The sequence below is a fragment of the Coregonus lavaretus genome (genome assembly GCF_964263955.1).
Source record: "Coregonus lavaretus genome assembly, chromosome: 16".
Taxonomy (NCBI): domain Eukaryota; kingdom Metazoa; phylum Chordata; class Actinopteri; order Salmoniformes; family Salmonidae; genus Coregonus; species Coregonus lavaretus.
The window spans coordinates 15,110,068-15,131,523 of record NC_140003.1 but is presented as its reverse complement, the minus strand read 5'-3'; the positions used below and the strand labels follow the sequence as shown (position 1 = coordinate 15,131,523).

General features: G+C 44.6%; 1 protein-coding gene across 2 annotated transcripts in view; it reads right to left on the bottom strand.

Moving 5' to 3' along the window:
- The window catches only part of ubr3 (ubiquitin protein ligase E3 component n-recognin 3), a 45,840-nt gene that overhangs the window by 10,331 nt on the left and 14,053 nt on the right, over positions 1-21,456 (bottom strand). The window contains exons 23-32 of one of the 2 annotated variants that reach the window (XM_084180006.1): positions 18,329-18,780; positions 16,887-16,975; positions 13,967-14,116; positions 12,959-13,092; positions 11,953-12,063; positions 11,624-11,836; positions 11,171-11,307; positions 6,455-6,540; positions 3,674-3,776; positions 267-367 (exon numbers count right to left, since the gene is read on the bottom strand). In XM_084180006.1, coding sequence (XP_084036132.1) covers positions 267-367; positions 3,674-3,776; positions 6,455-6,540; positions 11,171-11,307; positions 11,624-11,836; positions 11,953-12,063; positions 12,959-13,092; positions 13,967-14,116; positions 16,887-16,975; positions 18,329-18,780 — 1,576 coding nt within the window. The remainder of the gene's footprint in view (positions 1-266; positions 368-3,673; positions 3,777-6,454; positions 6,541-11,170; positions 11,308-11,623; positions 11,837-11,952; positions 12,064-12,958; positions 13,093-13,966; positions 14,117-16,886; positions 16,976-18,328; positions 18,781-21,456) is intronic. The other variant, XM_084180007.1, reaches the window with a different exon arrangement.

Here is a 21,456-nt window from a genome sequence, read left to right as displayed (position 1 = left end):
ATGTGAAGGGTGCACGGCTTCCATAAACAGGGCGATGTCACTCTGCTCCTCACAGCCAAAAATAGAGGGAACGGAAGAACAGATAAGAACCCTCCCTACATTCAGTCATGATTAGGACTGATAATGGTCTGTCATTCTGACCAAGCCAATGAGAAACCTCCCGCTGTAGCCTTGTTAACTCCCCTTCCCCCCCGTCCCTCTGGTCTGATGGAGAATTTTTTTTTTTTTATAAAAAAATGTCCGGATAGTTAGGACAGTGACAGCACCTTTGCGTAGTGGCTGTGGCATGGTCAACACAAAGATGATGAGCAGGGATGGGCAGTCTCTGAACAGCATGGGGACCTCTGGCCTCTCGTCATCCTGGCATCTGTAGGGAACAACACACTTAAGGTAACGCTTTTTAAGACATGCTGAAAAACATACAGTACATTCGCATTAAGATAAGAGTAAAGTATTAATTTAAACAAGAAACACCAGGTAGGTAAACATAAACGTCTTATTTTTCCCATGGGTGGAAATGGGCCGGAATGAATTAAGGGGGAACGCACGTTCCGGTTGAATTTGAATACGATCGTGGGTGGATCCTTTGAACAGTTATTATTAAAATGTCCAGTCAAAACATTGTGCTGTGTTGCTCTTTCTGAACACACCTCAAACCTTGGCTCAAAGACATCTCCAACCAAAGGGAATACACCTCAACAGTCCGTCCCTCAGGTAGGCAGCTAGAAACAGGGATGCTGAGTGACTGAACAGAAATAGCTTCTAATCAAAAGACACAGCTATTTTAGTAACTGCATGTAGGCTCCGGCATGTGCAAGACCCCATGCCTTAAGCTTATTTGTGTGCTTTGTTCAGGAAGACCACTCCTGGTATCTGGTGCTGTTCTAATCCATCCTACTAAAAGTAATCCAAATGATTGTTTACTATATTGAACTCTAACTTCAGTTCATCTTGAATTCTCCATTAGCCTATAACAATTAAAAACATCTTTAACTACCATAACATAACTTTTAAATAGCTGACGCAATCACTGAAATTACTTTTACAGTTTCTCTTCACCCCTTTCTAATCCCCACCACCTGTCAAACAAACAAGTGTATTATAACTGTATATGAAAAGATTCTTACAGCAGCAACAACAAGTAAAAGAGAAAGGAGTGGGAAAAGACAAACAAAAGAGGACATGGACAAGACAGGGTGGGACTAAAAAAATACAAAATAGAAAGAGCAGAGACATCAGATCCAGTTCAACAGAATATATTTTTAGCAATCGTTTAAGTGGACCCCCTAGCTGGGTTTACCCATTCAATTCTGTCAATTTCCACCCTGATTATTTTCAATAACTATTGGTAGGGGCACGTTAGAGCGGTTATGTACACGCTAAAATACATTGAGCTGCAAAGTAATTGGGACAGTGACATTTTTTGCTGTTTTTCTGGCTCTGTACTCCAGCACTTTGGATTTGAAATGATAAATGACTATGAATGACAGACTATGAAGTGCAGACTGTCATCTTTAATAACACTTCTACATTCATGTGGATGTTGCCATGACTATGGATAATACTGAATGATGAGTGAATAATGATGAGTGAGAAAGTTACACGCACAAATATCATAAACCCCCACCCCAAAAAAATGCTTGATGTAGTCATTAAGTGCTATGAATATGGGACCAAATCCTTCACTTTTTACTACTTTGATACACAAGTGAATTTGTCCCAATACTTTCGTTCCCCTCAAATGGAGGGACTATATAAACAAAAAGCTGTAATTTCTAAACGGTTCACCCGATATGGATATAAACACCCTCAAATTAAAGCTGACAGTCTGCACTTTAACCTCATAGTCATTGTATCATTTCAAAGTGCTAGAGTGCAGAGCCAAAACGAAAAATGTGTCCCTGTCCCAATACTTTTGGAGCCCACTGTAGATGCCCATTGCCTTTATCTTCTCAGGGCCAAGAGCAAAGTCCTCCCTTGAATATATACGCTGCCCTCAGTGGAGGCTGCTGAGGGGAGGACGGCTAATAATAATCAATCAATCAATCAATCAATCAATCAATAAATAATAATGTCTGGAATGGACAGAATGAAATGGCATCAAACACATGGAAACCATGTGTTTGATGTATTTGATACCATTCCACTTACGCCGCTCCAGGCTTTACCACGAGCCCGTCCTCCCCAAATAAGGTGCCACCAACCTCCCGTGGCTGCCCTTAATTTGCTGTGCACTTAAAACTTGCAATGACGTCACACTTCCAATTGCCCTCTAGGAGTCCTCCACTTTAATGCAGTGGGAGAAAGCAAAGCATTTTTCCTTATATCCCGTGACCCACTTCTATAATGCAGCCCGAGCCACATATTGTTGTTGATTGCCATCTCCATTTAAAATGGCTTCTTTTCATCTGGCTGCCCATAGAGAGAGCCTCCATCTCCACTCAAGACCTCCGGGGACATCGAATGAAGGGAGCTGCACTTACACAATAATGCATTCCATTTTGAAGGCACTCGCCTGTTAATTGTAGCGTGCAATAGAAGAAGACCTTTATGACGCAGCAATCTGCTTTTCATTCCATCAAATTCAAAAGACTTGCCAAGGGTGTACAGCCCACACAACTAAATATGTTTACTTGACATTTCAGTCAAATCCAGATGACTAATAAATAATATGAGCAATGTAGTCTTTCCAAAATAAAACTTATAAAAAAAATGTAAGGCATCCACATAAATTGACATAAGGTTATGAAAAACAGACAGTGTATAGGTCAGACTAGGGCATCGACGTTCTCTGTCCTATTTAAATAGAGCAACATGACTGTATGAGGGTGTCAATGACATAGTTGCCTTCCAAATCCCTTAGGTATTTTGAACACAAAATTGGTCCTCAGACTCCTGCCTGGCTCGGAGCATTTAAATAGTAACAGGTGTAAAAGCGGTCGTCCACTGCTAACAGGGAGGGAGAGAGGTCGTTAGGTCACCTAATAGTGCTAATAGTGGGATGCTGATAGCGCTCAGAAATGAAAACCTGGGAAGCCAAACTATTCAAGACAGAGCACATCTGACCAACAAAAACAAGCTGTGTGGCAAGAGCATGAAGAAAGGGGAGACTATGCTTTGTTACATTTCTCTGATCCTGTGAAAGATGATGCTGGGCAGCGGAGGGCTGAGATGTGCAGTGCGTTGTTTCTCGGTGCAGTGATTGTGACAGGGTCGTTTCGCTCTCTAACAAGCACCCGGTAATTTGCCAGATGCAGCAATTATTGGTATCTATGGCAACCACACATGGTGCCTTCTCGGTGTTTGTCTCCTCTTTGTCTGGAGGAAAAGCTGCAAGGGCCAGGAGGATGTGGGGGTGGTGGTGTTTAGTGTGAGGGGAGAGTGTCACTGTGATTACAGGAAGGGTGTGTGTGTGTGTGTGTGTGTGTGTGTGTGTGTGTGTGTGTGTGTGGCGTATGTGTTGAAGGGGCTGTTAGGGTAAACTGGGCTCAGGAGAGGGGTGTAGGGATGTCAGGTGGATCTGCAGGACTCGGGGGGGGGGTTACTGATGCAGGGTGCGTGGCTGAGTTTGTGATAAGATAGCAGTATGTGTAGTGGAACTGCAGGGTGAGGAGAGGTGAGAGTAGATTACTGAATGTCTATGTAGTGTAGCTTTAGGATGGCTGTCACTCACTCGTCGCTTCTCTGAGCCACCTGGGTCAACCTGGTCCAGGGGTTGTATGCAGAATCAATGCTGTACAGACGCATGTGCATGGCAAGCACATGGAAAAGCTGATCTGAAAGACAGAAGAAAAACCCAAAATGGATTAAAAATGGTCAGCCAAATAGATCAGAACACTGGCACAGAAATGAGACTGCTACTGTAACTGGCCACCTGCATGTCAGTAGTTCAGTGCCCACTAGCACACCAAGCTATGAGTGTATCAAATGACAAATGCAGTTGACTTGAACTGATTGCACTGAGCGTAATGGTTTGGCTGGGTAGCAGGCCAGGCCAGATGGATAGACGGCACTACTCTGCTCCCAGCTATCCTCTCTGGTCAGGAGTCACACCTGTTCACTGTGGAACATGAAGAGCGCCACACTTTTCTCACACACACACATACCATTACTAAAAATGTAATCTCCTCCTGGAACAGTGTCCTCCTTTAATATTATTAACACCAAAAGAGGAATGAATCTGCTTCTCCTTATAATGGCCTCACAATGGCCCACTAAGGTTGTGCTCATTAGAACCATAGTTAAACAAGTATTTGAAATCTGAAAATCACCTTTTAAATTTACACCTGTAAAGCATACAATAACATAAACCCCCAATTTATAAGTCGCTCTGGATAAGAGCGTCTGCTAAATGACGTAAATGTAAATCATATGTTCCTAATATAGAGATCTGCTCTCGCGTTGGCTCCTTTCTCTCACCCAGAACAACCAAGTAGTCTCAAATACTAATACAGTTTCTTACATCCAACCTTGTCAACAGATCTGTAGCCCAATATATATATATAATTTTGTTTTCTGTGAGTTATGACACAGCTGTAATGCAGCAAAACATTGAATTCCAATGCTGCAATATGGACTTTTGGGTGAGTTGGCTCACTTGACTGTCAAAAACTAGAGCAGCACTGCCCTCTACAGCTGATACATGGTGACAGCAGCAGGATACGACCCAGAGGTCGAGGGAGGTGATTGACTCCACTTCAGTCCCTCCGTCTGTCAGTTGGGGTTAGAGTCCCTCCACTAGAGGACGACAACATGTGAAGAGTGACACTGTGGCGGAAGGATCGCCAGCCAATGCCCTTCAAGCTGGCAGGGAACCAGGCTTCAATTGCTGCTCGCATGGCTAACACCTCTTCCATCAGTCAGCCCCTGCCTGGTGCTTGGTGCTTGGTATGTGCATGCTTCTCATCTCCCAGCCTGCTGCTCTGCGACCCCCACAGCCACACAGTCTGACAGCACCAATAGAGATGCCTTCAGTTTGCCTTCAGATATTGATCTGGCTCTGCTTTCTATTAAAGCTCATGCTATTTGCCATGATCTTTACCCCCCCACTTGTCATCCCTCCAATATAGATTTGTAATGGCTGTGTGACCTATGTTGGGATTAGATTACTTTTACACCCCCCCCACCGTCCCGTGGACAAACACTTTTCAAATGAGAAATTCTCTTGGACACATCTCATCGTGATAGGCCGACACCTACCATTACAGTATTGTATTGGACGTTGAAGGCCATCTTCACTGTAAAGACTACATCACCAGACTGGCCTAATTCAAAATGTTCTCTCTGGCAGATATACCAGAGGCGAGCCATTTGAAGGTGGACTCACCACAGTTGATTTAACACGAGAGATTGCCGGCTCCACTCTCCAGCCTATGACATCCTCATCAGCTAAACGATATAAGTGCCTTGTGGGATATGGGCTTAGAAACCCCCTTGGGTTCTAGTAGTTAGCGTCCCCAATACACCTCCATATCCCATTCCATACGAAGAGGCAACGCTAATGTACTGCAACTCAGTAGATTTATCCGCCAGCGTGGCTAGACGAGTTAATGTAGCTCAGAAAATGGCAGTCCTCAAGTATGAAATCTCTTTTGCCCCACTCAAGGATGACAGGCATCTCACTAGTGCCGCGAGCTGCTCAAATTTATCGCCACTAAACAGACTAATTAAACAGAGCAGGAAAATGGACTGCTCTCATCCCCAGGCTCAGCTCTGATAGGAGAACATAATGTTTAACACATTAAAGGTTGAAGGTCAAGTTCAAATTACAGACAAAGTACAATAAAGGAGAAACATCTTGGGCATCTTAAGTGAGTCGACCATCCAAAAATCAAACCTTGCATCTTCGTCTACACCTCTTTGAGCATAAGTGTGTGTTGTCCTCCAAATCGACAACCATTGTCGGAGGCTTTGTCTTTGGCATTGTTGTCACAGTGGGCTGAGTCACCTCTCAAGACGGCAACATCACTCGGTCTTCAGCGGGTCACCCTTGCCACACAATCAACTAAAACAGCACTTGACCCATTTGTCCGCTTCATTTACCCTGACGGCAGAACGCGTCGGCAACAGCTCACCTGGGATAGCATCTCTCCTTCCCTGCCACTGCTAATCGACAATCTTTACAAATGGTCCAACAGTTACATGGACGAGCGACTTCAATCTCAACTCAGACACTTTATACACAAAGGCCGATGGGACAAGGCTTCCCACCACCCCCAAGTCACCGTAATCAGCTTGAATTCCAAAAGGACCTTATCATAAAAGAACAAAGACTAAAATACTTCATACTCAACTCTTTAAATCTAAAAATATTTCAAAATGTTAATATACGAAACATTGGTCAACGGCTTTACACAAGGTCAACTTCAGATGTACACAATAGCTTAGTGGTCAAGTAGAGGGCAGCACACTTCTTATGAGAAGCAAGGTGAGGGGACTGGTGTAGTGTACTCACTGAGACAGGAGCGCTTGGCTGCAGCACTGGCTCCTCCAGAACACAGGTTCCCTCCACGGTGCACCAGCTCCAGCTCCAGGTTTGTCCTGAGGAAACACAACCATTACTAAACACACACATGGTCAACTGCTAGGGCTTAGTGAGACAGGATGAATATTTTTTGGCATTTGCACAGCCATCTGACAGGAGTTTTTCCCCATTAAGAAACAGTACACAGTGGACTATTAACATTCCTTCATTAACATTTACGTCATTTAGCAGACGCTCTTATCCAGAGCGACTTACAGTTAGTGAGTGCATACATTTTCATACTGGCCCCCGTGGGAAACGAACCCACAACCCTGGCGTTGCAAGCGCCATGCTCTACCAACTGAGCTACAGGGGACTATGTAATCTACCTGCTATGGCAGTAGCAACCCAAGAGAGTAGGGCCAGCCGCAACCCAAGAGAGTAGGGCTAGCCGCAACCCAAGAGAGTAGGGCTAGCCGCAACCCAAGAGAGTAGGGCTAGCCGCAACCCAAGAGAGTAGGGCTAGCCGCAACCCAAGAGAGTAGGGCTAGCCGCAACCCAAGAGAGTAGGGCTAGCCGCAACCCAAGAGAGTAGGGCTAGCCGCAACCCAAGAGAGTAGGGCTAGCCGCAACCCAAGAGAGTAGGGCTAGCCGCAACCCAAGAGAGTAGGGCTAGCCGCAACCCAAGAGAGTAGGGCTAGCCGCAACCCAAGAGAGTAGGGCTAGCCGCAACCCAAGAGAGTAGGGCTAGCCGCAACCCAAGAGAGTAGGGCTGGTAGCAACCCAAGAGAGTAGGGCTGGTAGCAACCCAAGAGAGTAGGGCTGGTAGCAACCCACGAGAGTAGGGCTGGTAGCAACCTAAACGCATCAACGAGTGAAATTATTAAACGCATCAACGAGCCGCTTTCAAGGAACGGGACTCTAACCCGGACGCTTATAAGAAATCCCGCTATGACCTCCGACGAACCCTCAAACAGGCAAAGAGTCAATACAGGTCTAAGATTGAATCATACTACACTGGCTCTGACGCTCGTCGGATGTGGCAGGGCTTGAAAACTATTACAGACTACAAAGGGAAGCACAGCCGCGAGCTGCCCAGTGACACAAGCCTACCAGACGAGCTAAACCACTTCTATGCTCGCTTCGAGGCAAGCAACACTGAAGCATGCATGAGAGCACCAGCTGTTCCGGACGACTATGTGATCACGCTCTCCGTAGCCGATGTGAGTAAGACTTTTAAGCAGGTCAACATTCACAAGGCCGCAGGGCCAGACGGATTACCAGGACGTGTACTCCGAGCATGTGCTGACCAACTGGCAAGTGTCTTCACTGACATTTTCAACATGTCCCTGACTGAGTCTGTAATACCAACATGTTTCAAGCAGACCACCATAGTCCCCGTGCCCAAGAACTCTAAGATAACCTGCCTAAATGACTACCGACCCGTAGCACTGACGTCTGTAGCCATGAAGTGCTTTGAAAGACTGGTCATGGCTCACATCAACAGCATAATCCCAGAAACCCTAGACCCACTCCAATTTGCATAGCGCCCCAACAGATCCACAGATGATGCAATCTCTATCGCACTCCACACTGCCCTTTCCCACCTGGACAAGAGGAACACCTACGTGAGAATGCTATTCATTGACTACAGCTCAGCATTCAACACCATAGTGCCCTCTAAGCTCATCACTAAGCTAAGGATCCTGGGACTAAACACCTCCCTCTGCAACTGGATCCTGGACTTCCTGACGGGCCGCCCCCAGGTGGTAAGGGTAGGTAACAACACATCTGCCACACTGATCCTCAACACGGGGGCCCCTCAGGGGTGCGTGCTCAGTCCCCTCCTGTACTCTCTGTTCACCCATGACTGCATGGCCAGGCACGACTCCAACACCATCATTAAGTTTGCCGACGACACAACAGTGGTAGGCCTGATCACCGACAACGATGAGTCAGCCTATAGGGAGGAGGTCAGAGATCTGGCCGTGTGGTGCCAGGACAACAACCTCTCCCTCAACGTGACCAAGACAAAGGAGATGATTGTGGACTACAGGAAAAAAAAGAGGACTGAGCACGCCCCCATTCTCATCGACGGGGCTGTAGTGGAACAGGTTGAGAGCTTCAAGTTCCTTGGTGTCCACATCACCAACGAACTATCATGGTCCAAACACACCAAGACAGTCGTGAAGAGGGCACGACAAAGCCTATTCCCCCTCAGGAGACTAAAAAGATTTGGCATGGGTCCTCAGATCCTCAAAAAATTCTACAGCTGCACCATCGAGAGCATCCTGACTGGTTGCATCACCGCCTGGTATGGCAACTGCTTGGCCTCTGACCGCAAGGCACTACAGAGGGTAGTGCGTACGGCCCAGTACATCACTGGGGCAAAGCTCCCTGCCATCCAGGACCTCTATACCAGGCGGTGTCAGAGGAAGGCCCTCAAAATTGTCAAAGACTCCAGCCACCCTAGTCATAGACTGTTCTCTCTGCTACCGCACGGCAAGCGGTACCGGAGTGCCAAGTCTAGGTCCAAAAGACTTCTCAACAGCTTCTACCCCCAAGCCATAAGACTCCTGAACAGCTAATCATGGCTACCCGGACTATTTGCACTGCCCCCCCACCCCATCCTTTTTACGCTGCTGCTACTCTGTTAAGTAAGTATTTATGCATAGTCACTTTAACTCTACCCACATGTACATATTACCTCAACTACCTCAACTAGCCGGTGCCCCCGCACATTGACTCTGCAACGGTACCCCCCTGTATATATAGCCTCCCTACTGTCACTTTATTTTACTGTATATATAGCCTCCCTACTGTCACTTTATTTTACTTCTGCTGTTTTTTTCTCAACACTTTTTTTGTTGTTGTTTTATTCTTACTTTTTTTGTTTAAAATAAATGCACTGTTGGTTAAGGACTGTAAGTAAGCATTTCACTGTAATGTCTGCACCTGTTGTATTCGGCGCATGTGACCAATAAAATTTGATTTGATTTTGATTTGAATTATCACCAATATCTGCCTTGGGTAAGGTTACTGACTACTGGCTTTCCCTCTATTCACCTGTTTTATAAGAAACATCAGATATAGAAGATGTAGCAGACATTTGCTGTTGTGTTTGTACCAGCTATTTCATATCAATAACTGAAATGGTTCAGGGTTTGCACAAGCTAGGCTATTAGCATAAAAGCTGTTCCATCCACAGTTTCCCTTATATAATCTCTGCTGTGAATTTCCCATGCATATCCAAACACATTTCACTTAATATTTCAATTTCTGCCATCAAATAAAGAAAAAAAGTTAAACCATTAGAGAATAAATTGATATTAAAAGCAGATAGGTGTTAAATTAGACTGAACAGGGGTTGTTTTGATCCTGCCACTGGCCGTTTCCTCCCATAGGCTGGTTGGTGGGGGCAAATCCTCGGGCTTCCTGGGAGAAAAAGCAATTTCACATAGATAATGCAGCCATGCCGAGCTTCATCTGGCTGCTACTGATAAGAGCGCCCTTCCGACAGAGGAATTTTCCACTCCTCAGGCAATTTGAGCTGTTCACTGAAATTGAGAAAGCCAACAGGCACCCAGACACAGGGAGCAAGGATTTCTCTCTGCAGGGCACAGGGTGAGAGAAAAATGGGAGGGGGAGAGGTCTGGGAGGGGCCAAGGGCATCCATGACCCTGCCTCTGGTGAGAGAATAGAAATGACGGTTCCATTCTCTAGTCCCTGTAACGCATTATCAATTTCAGACGATGATAAAAGCAGTGCGCCTGCTACATCCGTTTACATCATTTAGAGGAGCACGTTCAAAGAAGGAAGATTAGGGCTCCAACACAAGAAGCAACAAAACTGTGAATAAGTACTCAGGCGAAAAAGAGCTCAAAATCAGTCAAAGGGAGGCAGAGCGATAAATCCATCCAGTCAGAGGTAATAAAGGACTCGGCACAGGATGGTGGAACCAGCCAGAGTCAATACCATTTTCCTGCAGCCTCAATTGACAAAGCTGCTAATGCTGTTTAGAAGCATTTCCAGCGACACCTCCAGCCCCATACAATCAGAGGTATGAATAAAGTCAATCAAAAAACTAACTTCACAGCTACCGAGCAACTTTCAAAAAAATACCACGTAATCTATATATCCGGTGCAAGTACAATGACAAAAATTCAATACGCTTCCACTGTACACTACATATATTGTACAAAAGCCTTTTTCAAGCAGCCCTCAAGCGAAGTAGTGTGCTCAATGGAAGAAAATAACAAAACAAAAATACAACTAGGCTAAACTCAGGAAATGTTGCAGTTCTCTTTCTGTGCCCAGTCATTGTAACGCAAGGCAGGGAGATGGCTTTAAGAGCACAAAGGAGCGGATCAGACAGGCCAGGCAGCCAGTGTTTTGGCCAGAGGCCACAAGACCAGAGTCAGTGGGCTGCATAACTGAGAGCAGTAGGAGGACCTCCCTGTCTGACTAGAGCACGCATAGGGGTCACTAGCCACGGGAACACAGTCTCACTCACAGAAATGACCTGCAGTGACCAGGCCATCGCTCATCTCCCAGGCCTGCACGACTCACACCATATGTTACCAGGTTGCACTTTCACTTAGTCTCATGGAGCTAGAAATGGAAAATCCTCCATATGACTGTGATAAATGGAGTTTCTCTTCAGTTTCATTATTTTTAAGCATCTCAGAGGAGTCTGTGGTCTCTCACCTGGCCACAGAGTACATGAAGAGGAAGTCGTTGTCAGGAGAACCAGGGTTCTTGCCATAGTCCATATACTTCCTCTGGGTGGTGTTCTTGATGTCCTTGATGACCAACTCCATCTCTTTACTCAGGTTGGACTCCGTCTGGAAGGGAACGGTTACAAAGTGACTACGCAGGATCTCCATTTTGAAATGTTGTTGACTATGGTAATATTGATATAATGGCCACCTACATGTATGCATTTGCAAATCATTAGGATAGTACATGAAACAAACCACAGCAAAGGTTTGGCGGGAGATGACAGGTTAAAAATGAATTGAGGCCAAATTGGAGTAACACCGAAATAGCTACAATTCTGTTGGTGTCAGTCTCATTTGTCAGGAAGTGAGGAGTGAAGATGGAGTGATCAGGGTCAGGGGGACAGACTTGGGTGAAGTGGTGTATATCTCTCTGCCTTACAGTGGTGCTTACTGGGAAAAGCCCCAGCTGCTCCTGCAGGTCCTCCACCTCCTTCACCAGCACAGCGGTCTTCTTGTTGGTGGGCATGTGCCAGCTGACCACCTCGGTGCTCCGGCCTGGGCGGCAAGGCAGCACGCTGTTGGCAAACTGTCTGCACAGCGGGCAGGTGAACTCGCCCTTATCCACAGAGAAGCCCTGCAGCACCTGGTCATTCTGGGTAAAAATAAATAAAAAAGACACGTTGGACTATTACAGAAAAACAGGGCAGGTAGGACTGTCCTATGTTATGACCCTTATGTCAATCCATACTTTCATATAGATACTCTTACCCGCAGAGACTCCATGTAGGACTTGTGACAGTCTATGTGCAGGGTGTGTCCACAGGTCTGCACATACACACCTCCATCCCAGCCTATTGAGACCGACTGCAGACAGGAACTCTGCGAAACAGGCAAGACAACAGCTCAAGAGTCTAGTCTCTTTAAAGTTCCATAACGGTACAATAGAAAACACAGGGGGTTAGTGGCACGTTAATTGGGGAGGACAGGCTCGTGGTAATGGCTGGAGCGGAATGAGTTGAATGGTATCAAATATATCAAACACATGGTTTCCATATACTCTGTTCCGGACATTATTATGAGCCGTCCTTCCTTCAGCAGCCTCCTTTGATAGAAATATATACAAGAAAGTTGATTTAACTACATTTCTACAGCAGCACTTTTAAGTGCGAGAAAGGCAGGAGGAGCCTTTTCTGGAGAAGGAGACAAGAAATGGCAGAACAGCAGTGCAGCTAAAACCCGAAGACCATGGCAGTGTTTCTTCGTCACGCTGACTAACTGCCTCAGCGCTCCCAGAGAGAGGTAGAGCAGGAGTGAGGGAGGAGAAGCTCTGTCAGGAGGTCTTAATCCTCCATGTCTGATTCTCTCCGTTTTCTGGCTGCTGGAACTGCTGACAGACTGGCAGGCAGGAACACTGGGCTGCTGAAACACCTGAACCCCGCTCAGGAGGAAATGGTTCGACATGCATGATGGGAATCCACTCTGTGCATCAAATAGGCTTAGGGAAAGACTTCACAAAAATGGCAGCGCTTACATTGAAACGCTTCCCTGTGTGTTACAGTGAGACTTTACTAGCTAGATCCAAGACGTAGAGAAAAAACAACCAAAAGGAAATAAAGAGAGAGCGAGGTAGAGAGAGAGCGCGAGGCAGAGAGAGAGCGAGGTAGAGAGAGGGCGAGGTAGAGAGAGGGCGAGGCAGAGAGAGGGCGAGGCAGAGAGAGGGCGAGGCAGAGAGAAAATGTGTTTAAGTGACTGAGTGCGACAGTCAGACACCTACGTCTTTGAAGAAGCGCTGCATGAGCGCGAGTCTGACGTCGTGAGTCGCCCCGCACGTGTCCGCTGGGTAGATGTGCTCATCGTCAGTGGTAGGCAGTTTCTTCGCCTCGTCACTCTTGTATCGGTGTCCCAACACTGAAACAATCAGAGCACGGGGGCTCGCAGTGAGTGACAATGAGCTTTATTATAAATGTATTACCATGAGTAATGAGCCCTCAGATTGCTATTTATAGATCTGCATAACATTTACATAAAACAATCAAGAGCAGCGATTGCTTGGAGAACACGTCATGTTTTAGGCATGCCTGTAGTCAAACGCAGATGTTTTCCCCTTTCCACATCAGGAACAGAGGATAGTGACTGATATATCAGTCGATAATGACAGCTAATCTCCCGCACATCGTCTCAGTAAATCAGTGGCAGTCTGGGGAAAAAATTGCTTCCTATCTATGAAAGGACAATAATGATCTGACAGATAATGTAAACACTAAGTTAATTGTCTTTTGATAGGCGTATTATGAAATAGCAGGTGGCAGATCAAATAAGGTGTCCTTTTGACCTTGAGGCGGGGAGCATTCCCAAACCACAACTAATTACTAATCAAACATGCCGTCTATTTTCATGACATTGAATGATCCTCCTCTGTCCGGCAGCACGGCATAGAAAGGCAGTATGAAAACTAAGCCAGCGATCAACATCAATGATAAATGAGCCAATTAAAACAACAGCTAACCTACCTATTAAAATGTGATTTCCAATATGCTGGTGCTAAGCTGCCATGAATAACTGTGTAGCTTTAACAGGCAAGGGCTGTTCTATGGGAAGTAGATTTTCATATCAATGAAATACACTACCTTTAATTTGACTCCGTATTGCCATTTCATTTGTAGGTGGTTGAAATTGAACAACAAATCAGGACAGTGGTGAGACAAAGGCAGACTGTGTAAGCCATTAATTCAGGTGTGTGACACAATGAGGGGGTTCCTGGGGGGATGTAGTGCAGAAGTACCTGACGATGCCTGGAGGAGAACCACCAGGCCAGTGGGCCGGTCCTCAGTGGAAGGGCCACTCTGGCCACAGATCACACAGTCATAGAGGACCTCAGACTCCATCACCTCAGAGGCACCCAGGTCCATGGCTGCTTCAGCGTCCGGGGATTCTGACAGACAAACAAACCACAAAGTGTTACTCTTGGTTCTTTAATACGACACTTTATTAATACCACATTCAAAAGCTTCATCAGAAATGCTGTAGATATATCATATTTGGAGCTGGATAGCAATTTTGCATTCTTAACGGATTTTCTGAACAATTCACATTAAACTAACAGCGAGAAGACAAAACATATTAGAATAAGCGCTTGGAGCTCAGGGAAGATCTTGGCAAACAATGTGCAAAAACCAAAAACTTTAGGAGGTAATGTGGTGTGAAACTCTGCCGTCTTTGGGGCCGGCTAAAACAGGGAGCTAATAAAAATGCCATTAGAGGTGATAACCGGCAGATCTGCACACGTTCCTTCCTAGAAATAATACCATGCTCAATTACCTTGTTCTTTGCTAATTCAGAGCAAATCAATGACTAGTTCTATTAGAGTGGCGCAAACACGGGTCTCAACATTTCCACTTTGGTGAAATAGCATGTATTTTTCAAGTGCATTTTCTCAATTACAGGATGAGAAAGAGTGGGTAAAGTGGATAGACATTGCAAAAGCACAGGAGGCTTTCAGACAGCCTTGCCACTGCATAAGTACACACATTACCACTCTACCTAATGTTGCATTTCCACTTGGAAAGGAATACAAACATCAGACCGTGCCTAGCGTCAATGCTTCCAATAACCACACTTCAGCTCTCTGCTTCCTCTGTCCAAGGGATTGGCGTGGCGCTAGAGATGAATGACTACTGTGAAATTAGTTTTTAAAATGTTAAAGACCGTGTTCAATTTGAACAGTAAATATTGCATAGAAATGTCAACCCGTGTTGGAATTGTTTTATTGCTTCAGGTGGAATATGATCTCGGGAGAGGTCAATGTGTTCCAGGGGAAATAAACAGTTTGCATTAGATGTCAATGGAACAGCTCAGGCCTCAAGCCCTCAGTATACACAGAACACACACAGAGCTGGAGAAGGGCTGGAGACAAGGACACTGGTGTTGCTATGGGGGACTACTGCCTTGCTAAGTTGCTATGCTATTTTTCTCTACTATAGACGTGTAAAATCCTGCAGTCAATATTGTAGCATGATTGTCGCTACAGCTATCACAAAATTTGAATGCTTTCGGATGGCATCTTATGAAGGATGCGTTGGTATTTTTAGCCCTCGAATGGCATAACCTACAACTGCTCCATCATAAACAAATCCCTTTGAGTCAAATATTTATGATATAGATTTTTGTATGTAAATGAGATTCGACAAAGTCATTCTAATTTAGAGCCCATAATAAGCAATGTCACAAGATCCATTTAAAAAGCAGATGCTCACAACATCTGTTGTCCGAGTTAAACGCATGAATGCTCAGAAACAATAGGATCCTATTTTGAAACATATGAGCTTTGGGGTATTCAAATGGGAATCCTTCATGTGGCACACAACTAGGAGTGAGAACAAACACAGTAAACAGGAATTCAAAAGGGGGATTTTGTCAATATACACATAAAACACCAGACATCATTGTACTCCAATATTTCTGTCTTATCTTGGCTTTAGTTTTCCACAAAGAACATACCTACCCACTGTGGCCAAGTGCACCGGGAGATTAATGCTTGAACAGATGCTCTTACCATTGGACCAATTTGTCTTGATAAAATTCCAGTGCAAATATTTATATTCTCTGTGACCTTTGATTCAAATCTGTGAAACAAATGTAGCTCATGAGAAGTCAAGACCATTATTTATACTGATAAGATGGAAACACAAGCTAATCCATTCAATAAATATGGGTCAGAAAGAGTGAAATCTCCATTAAAATGTTAAACCTTATAGCCAATACATTTAGTTGTATTACACCTTTTGACAAAATCAGAAAACACAATTATCAATGCGTATTTCTCTGTCTGCCCCTAGTTGTGCCAATACAGTAGAGGTATGTGAGGTGGATGTTGTGTATGTGAACCTTGTAGCCAGTCAGCCAGGCAGCAGTTAGCCTGAGGGAGGCCAGAGCTGATTCCCAAATGGCACCCCATTTACTTTATAGTGCACTACTTTTGACCGGGGCCCATAGGACTCTGGTCAAAAGTAGTGCACTATATTGGGAAAAGGGTGCCATTTGTGGTCAAAAGTAGTGCACTATATTGGGAAAAGGGTGCCATTTGGGATGCAGGCCTGCACACAAGGCGTCCTGTCGTGCTCAGCCGGAGGTCCGTCCGTAGCCCTGCCTAAGTGCTCCCTCTGATCACAGAGACCATTATTCATCCACTAACCACGCTGTGTCAGGGTGGTCCCTGGGAGTCCATCCCACTATTAGTGCTTTGATCTGCTGTGCCCTCAACCAGCACGGCTCCAACCTCAGAGGAGTGCTTTCCTCTCATTGCTCCTAACAGGCCTGGGGAAACCAGGGAGGCCTGAGGGCTGTGGCCAGTGTCACCTTGCCACATTGAAAAAGGCAAAGCTTTATTTTTTACTTTCCTTCAAGAACTATAATGGAACGGGTGCACAATATGTCCTCAACATGAGTGGAGTCCACTTGAATGTTATAGAGAACCAAGTCCTGTATCCAAGAAGTGCTAGCATATAATAGTGCACATTCTAACAAATATTACAATACATTAGTACATCTAAATGCTTGGAAAGGTTCTGAATAATCAACTTTCCTGTATATTAGAACCCTGAAAAAAACTGACCAAACATTCAGAATAGTTAATAGATGAGGTAACAATATGAATAAGCTTTGAGAATGAGAAATGCTGCTGGTCCAAATGGGTCACTCCTTACCAACATCCATGGCTGTTTCCATGAAACTCTTCTGTTTAGAGGCAAACTCAGCCAGTAGCTTCTGCTGTCTCTCTCGAGCCCTCTGACGCCTGAAAGACCAGGAAAAACAAAACTTATCATAGAAGACTTTACATAGAAAACTGTCATGATAAAAGTCACAGTCAAATCATTTTACGTAACTGTCAAAGTGTTGCATAGCGTGGACAGTCTCAAACCTGACACCACCACAAATAAAAACATCCTATCGCATTATTCAAATCAAAATGTACTTAAAATAGAGTGCCGAGACGTATGGCCCAGACTTCCATTATTTTGATGCAGGAGTAATGCCTATTCTCTACACACTGAAGGGGTTAACCCATCTCCATAGCAACAGCTTCCATGGGTAAGTGGAAACGCTTGGTTTCATAAAACACTGAAAGCCCTTCTCTCAATGACTAGCCATTAAATCACCACTACTCACCCACCAATGCATTCCCATTTCCAGACAGTTACTGTCTGTCCGTCACAGATGCTTGTTTTTCCTGAGACGCTACCACAAAAGCATACTATAAAGCCCTCAAACTCAACTCTTGACCTCGAAAGCCAGTTCCTCTGCCTTTTTCATCTTTCCCCTCTAAAATCAGGGACTGATTTAGACCTGGGACAATAGGTAGAAAAGAAAACCAGCAGGCTCCGAAACTCGTAGGGTAAGAGTTGAATACCCCTGGTATAAAGTGTGAGATGAACTTTGTAGCATTGGATACGATACATACAAAGTAGGAGTCTGATTTGAATAAGGCTACAGTATGTGACTGGGTGCTGGGTTGGCAAGGTGATTATTTCCCTGATGTGGCTGGCTGTAGCTCCTGTGCAGACTTCCAGGGAGCAGGGTTGAATGTAAATAGAGACTCCTAATAAGAGGACATAAACAAACGGTGACAGGAGTGCCACAGCTCAGTAATTCCCACTGACAGCTTCAGGGGCACAGGCGGCCCGCCTGAGAAATGTGTAGCACCCCGTTCGGCTTCCTCTGCCATTGGCTGGCCCACAGTCGCCCTGGCAACAGCCCACACCGAGCGAGAGATGCTACCTTTGTCTGCGGGTAGAGTCAACCCAAAAATAGGTCATCATGGAGTGCTTATAACCCATTCCATCATCTTTAGTGGTGGGAACAGAATAAGGGATGATGTGGCTGGTGAATGTGAGCGGAATTGCCAAATCAGGCTTTATCTTAATTTCAAAACAGACTCTACAGTGGGTGAAGGGGGGTTTACAGAATACAAATTCATACTCTGCAGATGCCCTTTGACCAACTTCAAAAGAGCGTCTCATTTCAAAGGCTAATGACCTTTTAACATTGATTATTGTATTAATTTTAAGTGGCGTAAAATAAAGTGACAAGTGATACAGGTAAGTTGGTGATCATGGTTTTGCAAACAGGATGGGAGCTTGTAACAAACCTCTCGTCCTTATCCATGGTCTTCTTGTCAGTGGGGCTGTTCTTCTTGGGAGCGACGGGAGGAGAGACCTTCCCACAGATCTCCTGGATGCTGCGCTTGCTCTGGCGGCTGCGAGTGGCCGCCTTGGTGAGGATGCGCTCGATGGCGGTGATGCCGTCCCCGTGGGCGTGGTGGTTGGGGTTGGCTTCCATGTCCTCCAGCCAGGTGGCCGACAGAGAGTTCTGCTTGGCCGACAGCTTCTGGTGCAGCTTGATGAGCAGGGAGAGCATGCTCTCGCGGATCTCCAGGATCTCTGTGACCAGCTGGGGAGGCGTGCCGGGCGGGACCCAGCGCGTGGAGCTGCTCTTGGGCCTCACCACCTGGCTGGCCTCGGTGCTGCTACGGTTGATGATCTCCTGGAACTTCCTCCTGCGCTCCGCCACCAAGCTGAACACCTGCGCCTCCCGCACGTTCTACAACAGCAGAGGCAGAAACACACATCAGATCGCTCACACACACACTTTCCAAACCTGCAGCTCAAATAATGGCTCTCACTAAATACATGCAGATGATGTAAGCCGTTACATTACCAGCAAAAATACTGTAAATCGGATTACAGATACTTTTGAAAAACTAGATTACTTTTAAATTCAGAAAGGATGTTTGTGAAAAAAAAAAACACAAGTCAGCGACCACTATGATGACACACCAAATACATTTTGATGGATCGCGGGAAAAGAGCAGGAATAGGCTTTTGTAGGCTACAGTCCAAACTAGGTCGTCCAATGGTGTGATTGCTGTCGGCATCCAAAGATTATACATCCAAGTTGAATAAACACTTAGAGGTAAGGATAAGAGCGTCTGCTAAATGACGTAAATGTAAGGACGACAGCAGTGGTGTAGCCTACTGGTGATACGGATATCACTTATTGACATGTACATAGGAAAGTTATGTGAATCACACTGCTGCGCTCTCATTTTGCTCTTTGCGCCGTACGGATTGTGGTTGTTGTGGATGGCTGTTGACAAATGTATGCAAGTATTTTAACCCAATAATGATTGAATTGAAGACGTTTAAGCTGCCTATCAATCATTGATTTTGCGACCAGTGAAAAATGCGCTCTTGCAACAGCTGCAGTGTGGATCCCAGCCTATGGAATACAAGTTTTAGGGAGTTGCTCCCTTCTAAACTCTGTAGTATTGTGCTACACATACTGTCAAAAACGCGTTTAATTCGTTAGAGTCTAAGACGGTGGGGGAGGGGTGGGGTGCTAAGCTGACATTTGGAATTGTTTTAAGATGGTCATACTATGGACCATTTAGCTATTTGATTTGGAATTTTAGGACCCCTTTAGGTATATATAAAAATAAAAAAAACACCAACATATATATATATTCTTTAAATATAATATAGATTTTTGCCTTTACTACTAAAGCCCATTGAAATGCATTGAATAACACGTTCATAAAATGGAAAAAAGGACAGTCAAAATGTATAATAAGAAACAAGGTTTTGAAGTGTCTGTCCTAAATCTAGGAGATAAAATAATAATAATTATATATATAAAATTCATGGATTATGTTTTAAATGCGCATAAAAGTGTGGTAAATGTGTAAATGTTCAATTTGCTTGGATTGTTTTGCCAGCTGTAGAGCTCGCAAGCTTGTAGTCCTAAAACCCGGAAATAAATTACCTGTGGTTCATTCAGCCACGCCTATGGGAAAAATGAATGGGGAAAGCATAGGGTTTTGGAATAAACGGCGAAACTAAGGTCTGAGGTTAACACAGGTTTAGGAGATCATTTTGTTCTATGAGATTATATCAGTCAGTTAACATGACCTTCATGAATTATGAAGCCTTTGTGATTGTGTTTTTTTATTATTCAATTCACAAAAAATGACGTTAGCTGACAAAGATTATCTCACAGAAGAAAACGTATAAGATCTCCTAAGTCTGTGTTTACCACATACCTTATTTTCGGCGTTTATCCAACCCCCACATAAAAAAAAAATCCTATTTAAACTTTGTAGTCAATTTTGACAATATAATTCATGTTTCTGACATATCGATGCCACATAGGCCATTTAAAACCAGAGAAGTTGGTTCTAAGGGGCAGTTGACCTTTAAGGGAAGTAATCAGATTACGTTCCTGAGTTTGGGTAATGCAAAAGTTATGTTACTGATTACAATTTTGGACAGGTAACTAGTAACGGATTACATTTAGAAAGTAATTTACCCAACACTGCACGGCAAACATATCAAAGTCACATTAAATACCCCTTCAAAACATTCAGCTGACTTCAAGACAAGCTCAGAGTGCTAGTTCATATTCTGAGAGAAAATTCAACCCCCCCTGCTTTAAACGTGAAAAATGTTTAAACGATTGCGATGACCTACCCAGACAAAGGACCGGAGCACTGTTAAATAAACATACATCATACAGCCCAGTCAGAGCGCCATCAATCAAAGTGACATGCAGTTAAAGAGCATTTACCCAGACTCACATTATACACTTAATTATACTGAACAAAAATATAAACGCAACATTTTCAAAGATTTTGCTGAGTTACAGTTCATATAAGGAAATCAGTCAATTGAAATAAATTCATTAGGCCCCAATCTATGGATTTCACATTTCTGGGATCTTTTATTTCAGCTCATGAAACATGGGACCAGCACTTTACATGTTGCGTTTATATTTTTGTTCAGTGTTGTTTCAGCAGTCAAGAGGGAAACCCCATCAGAGCACACTAAACAAACCAAGGCAGACTGCAACCTCAATATGGCTCCAAATCATAAGACACACAAATATAACAGAGGAGAGCATAACATTGTCATGAGGTTTCACACAACGGTGAGAACAGAACACACTGCAAGGCCCTGAGGAAATCAACCAGGTCTTCCTCTTCTTAATATGACCAAACAAACACTCAAATGCAAACAGCTACCTCTCTCCAATTCCCTGTCAGACGCCTGGAATTCTGTGGAGCAAAAGTACGGCAAACCAACATACGTAAAATGCTTCTAACACATAACCCGCCAAAGAGCGACCTCTCTGCATCAAAAGGAGGATATGACAGGCTCCATAACACAAAAATAACCAATATACCAAACGCATTGAATTAACATGATACCTGAGGCAAGCAAT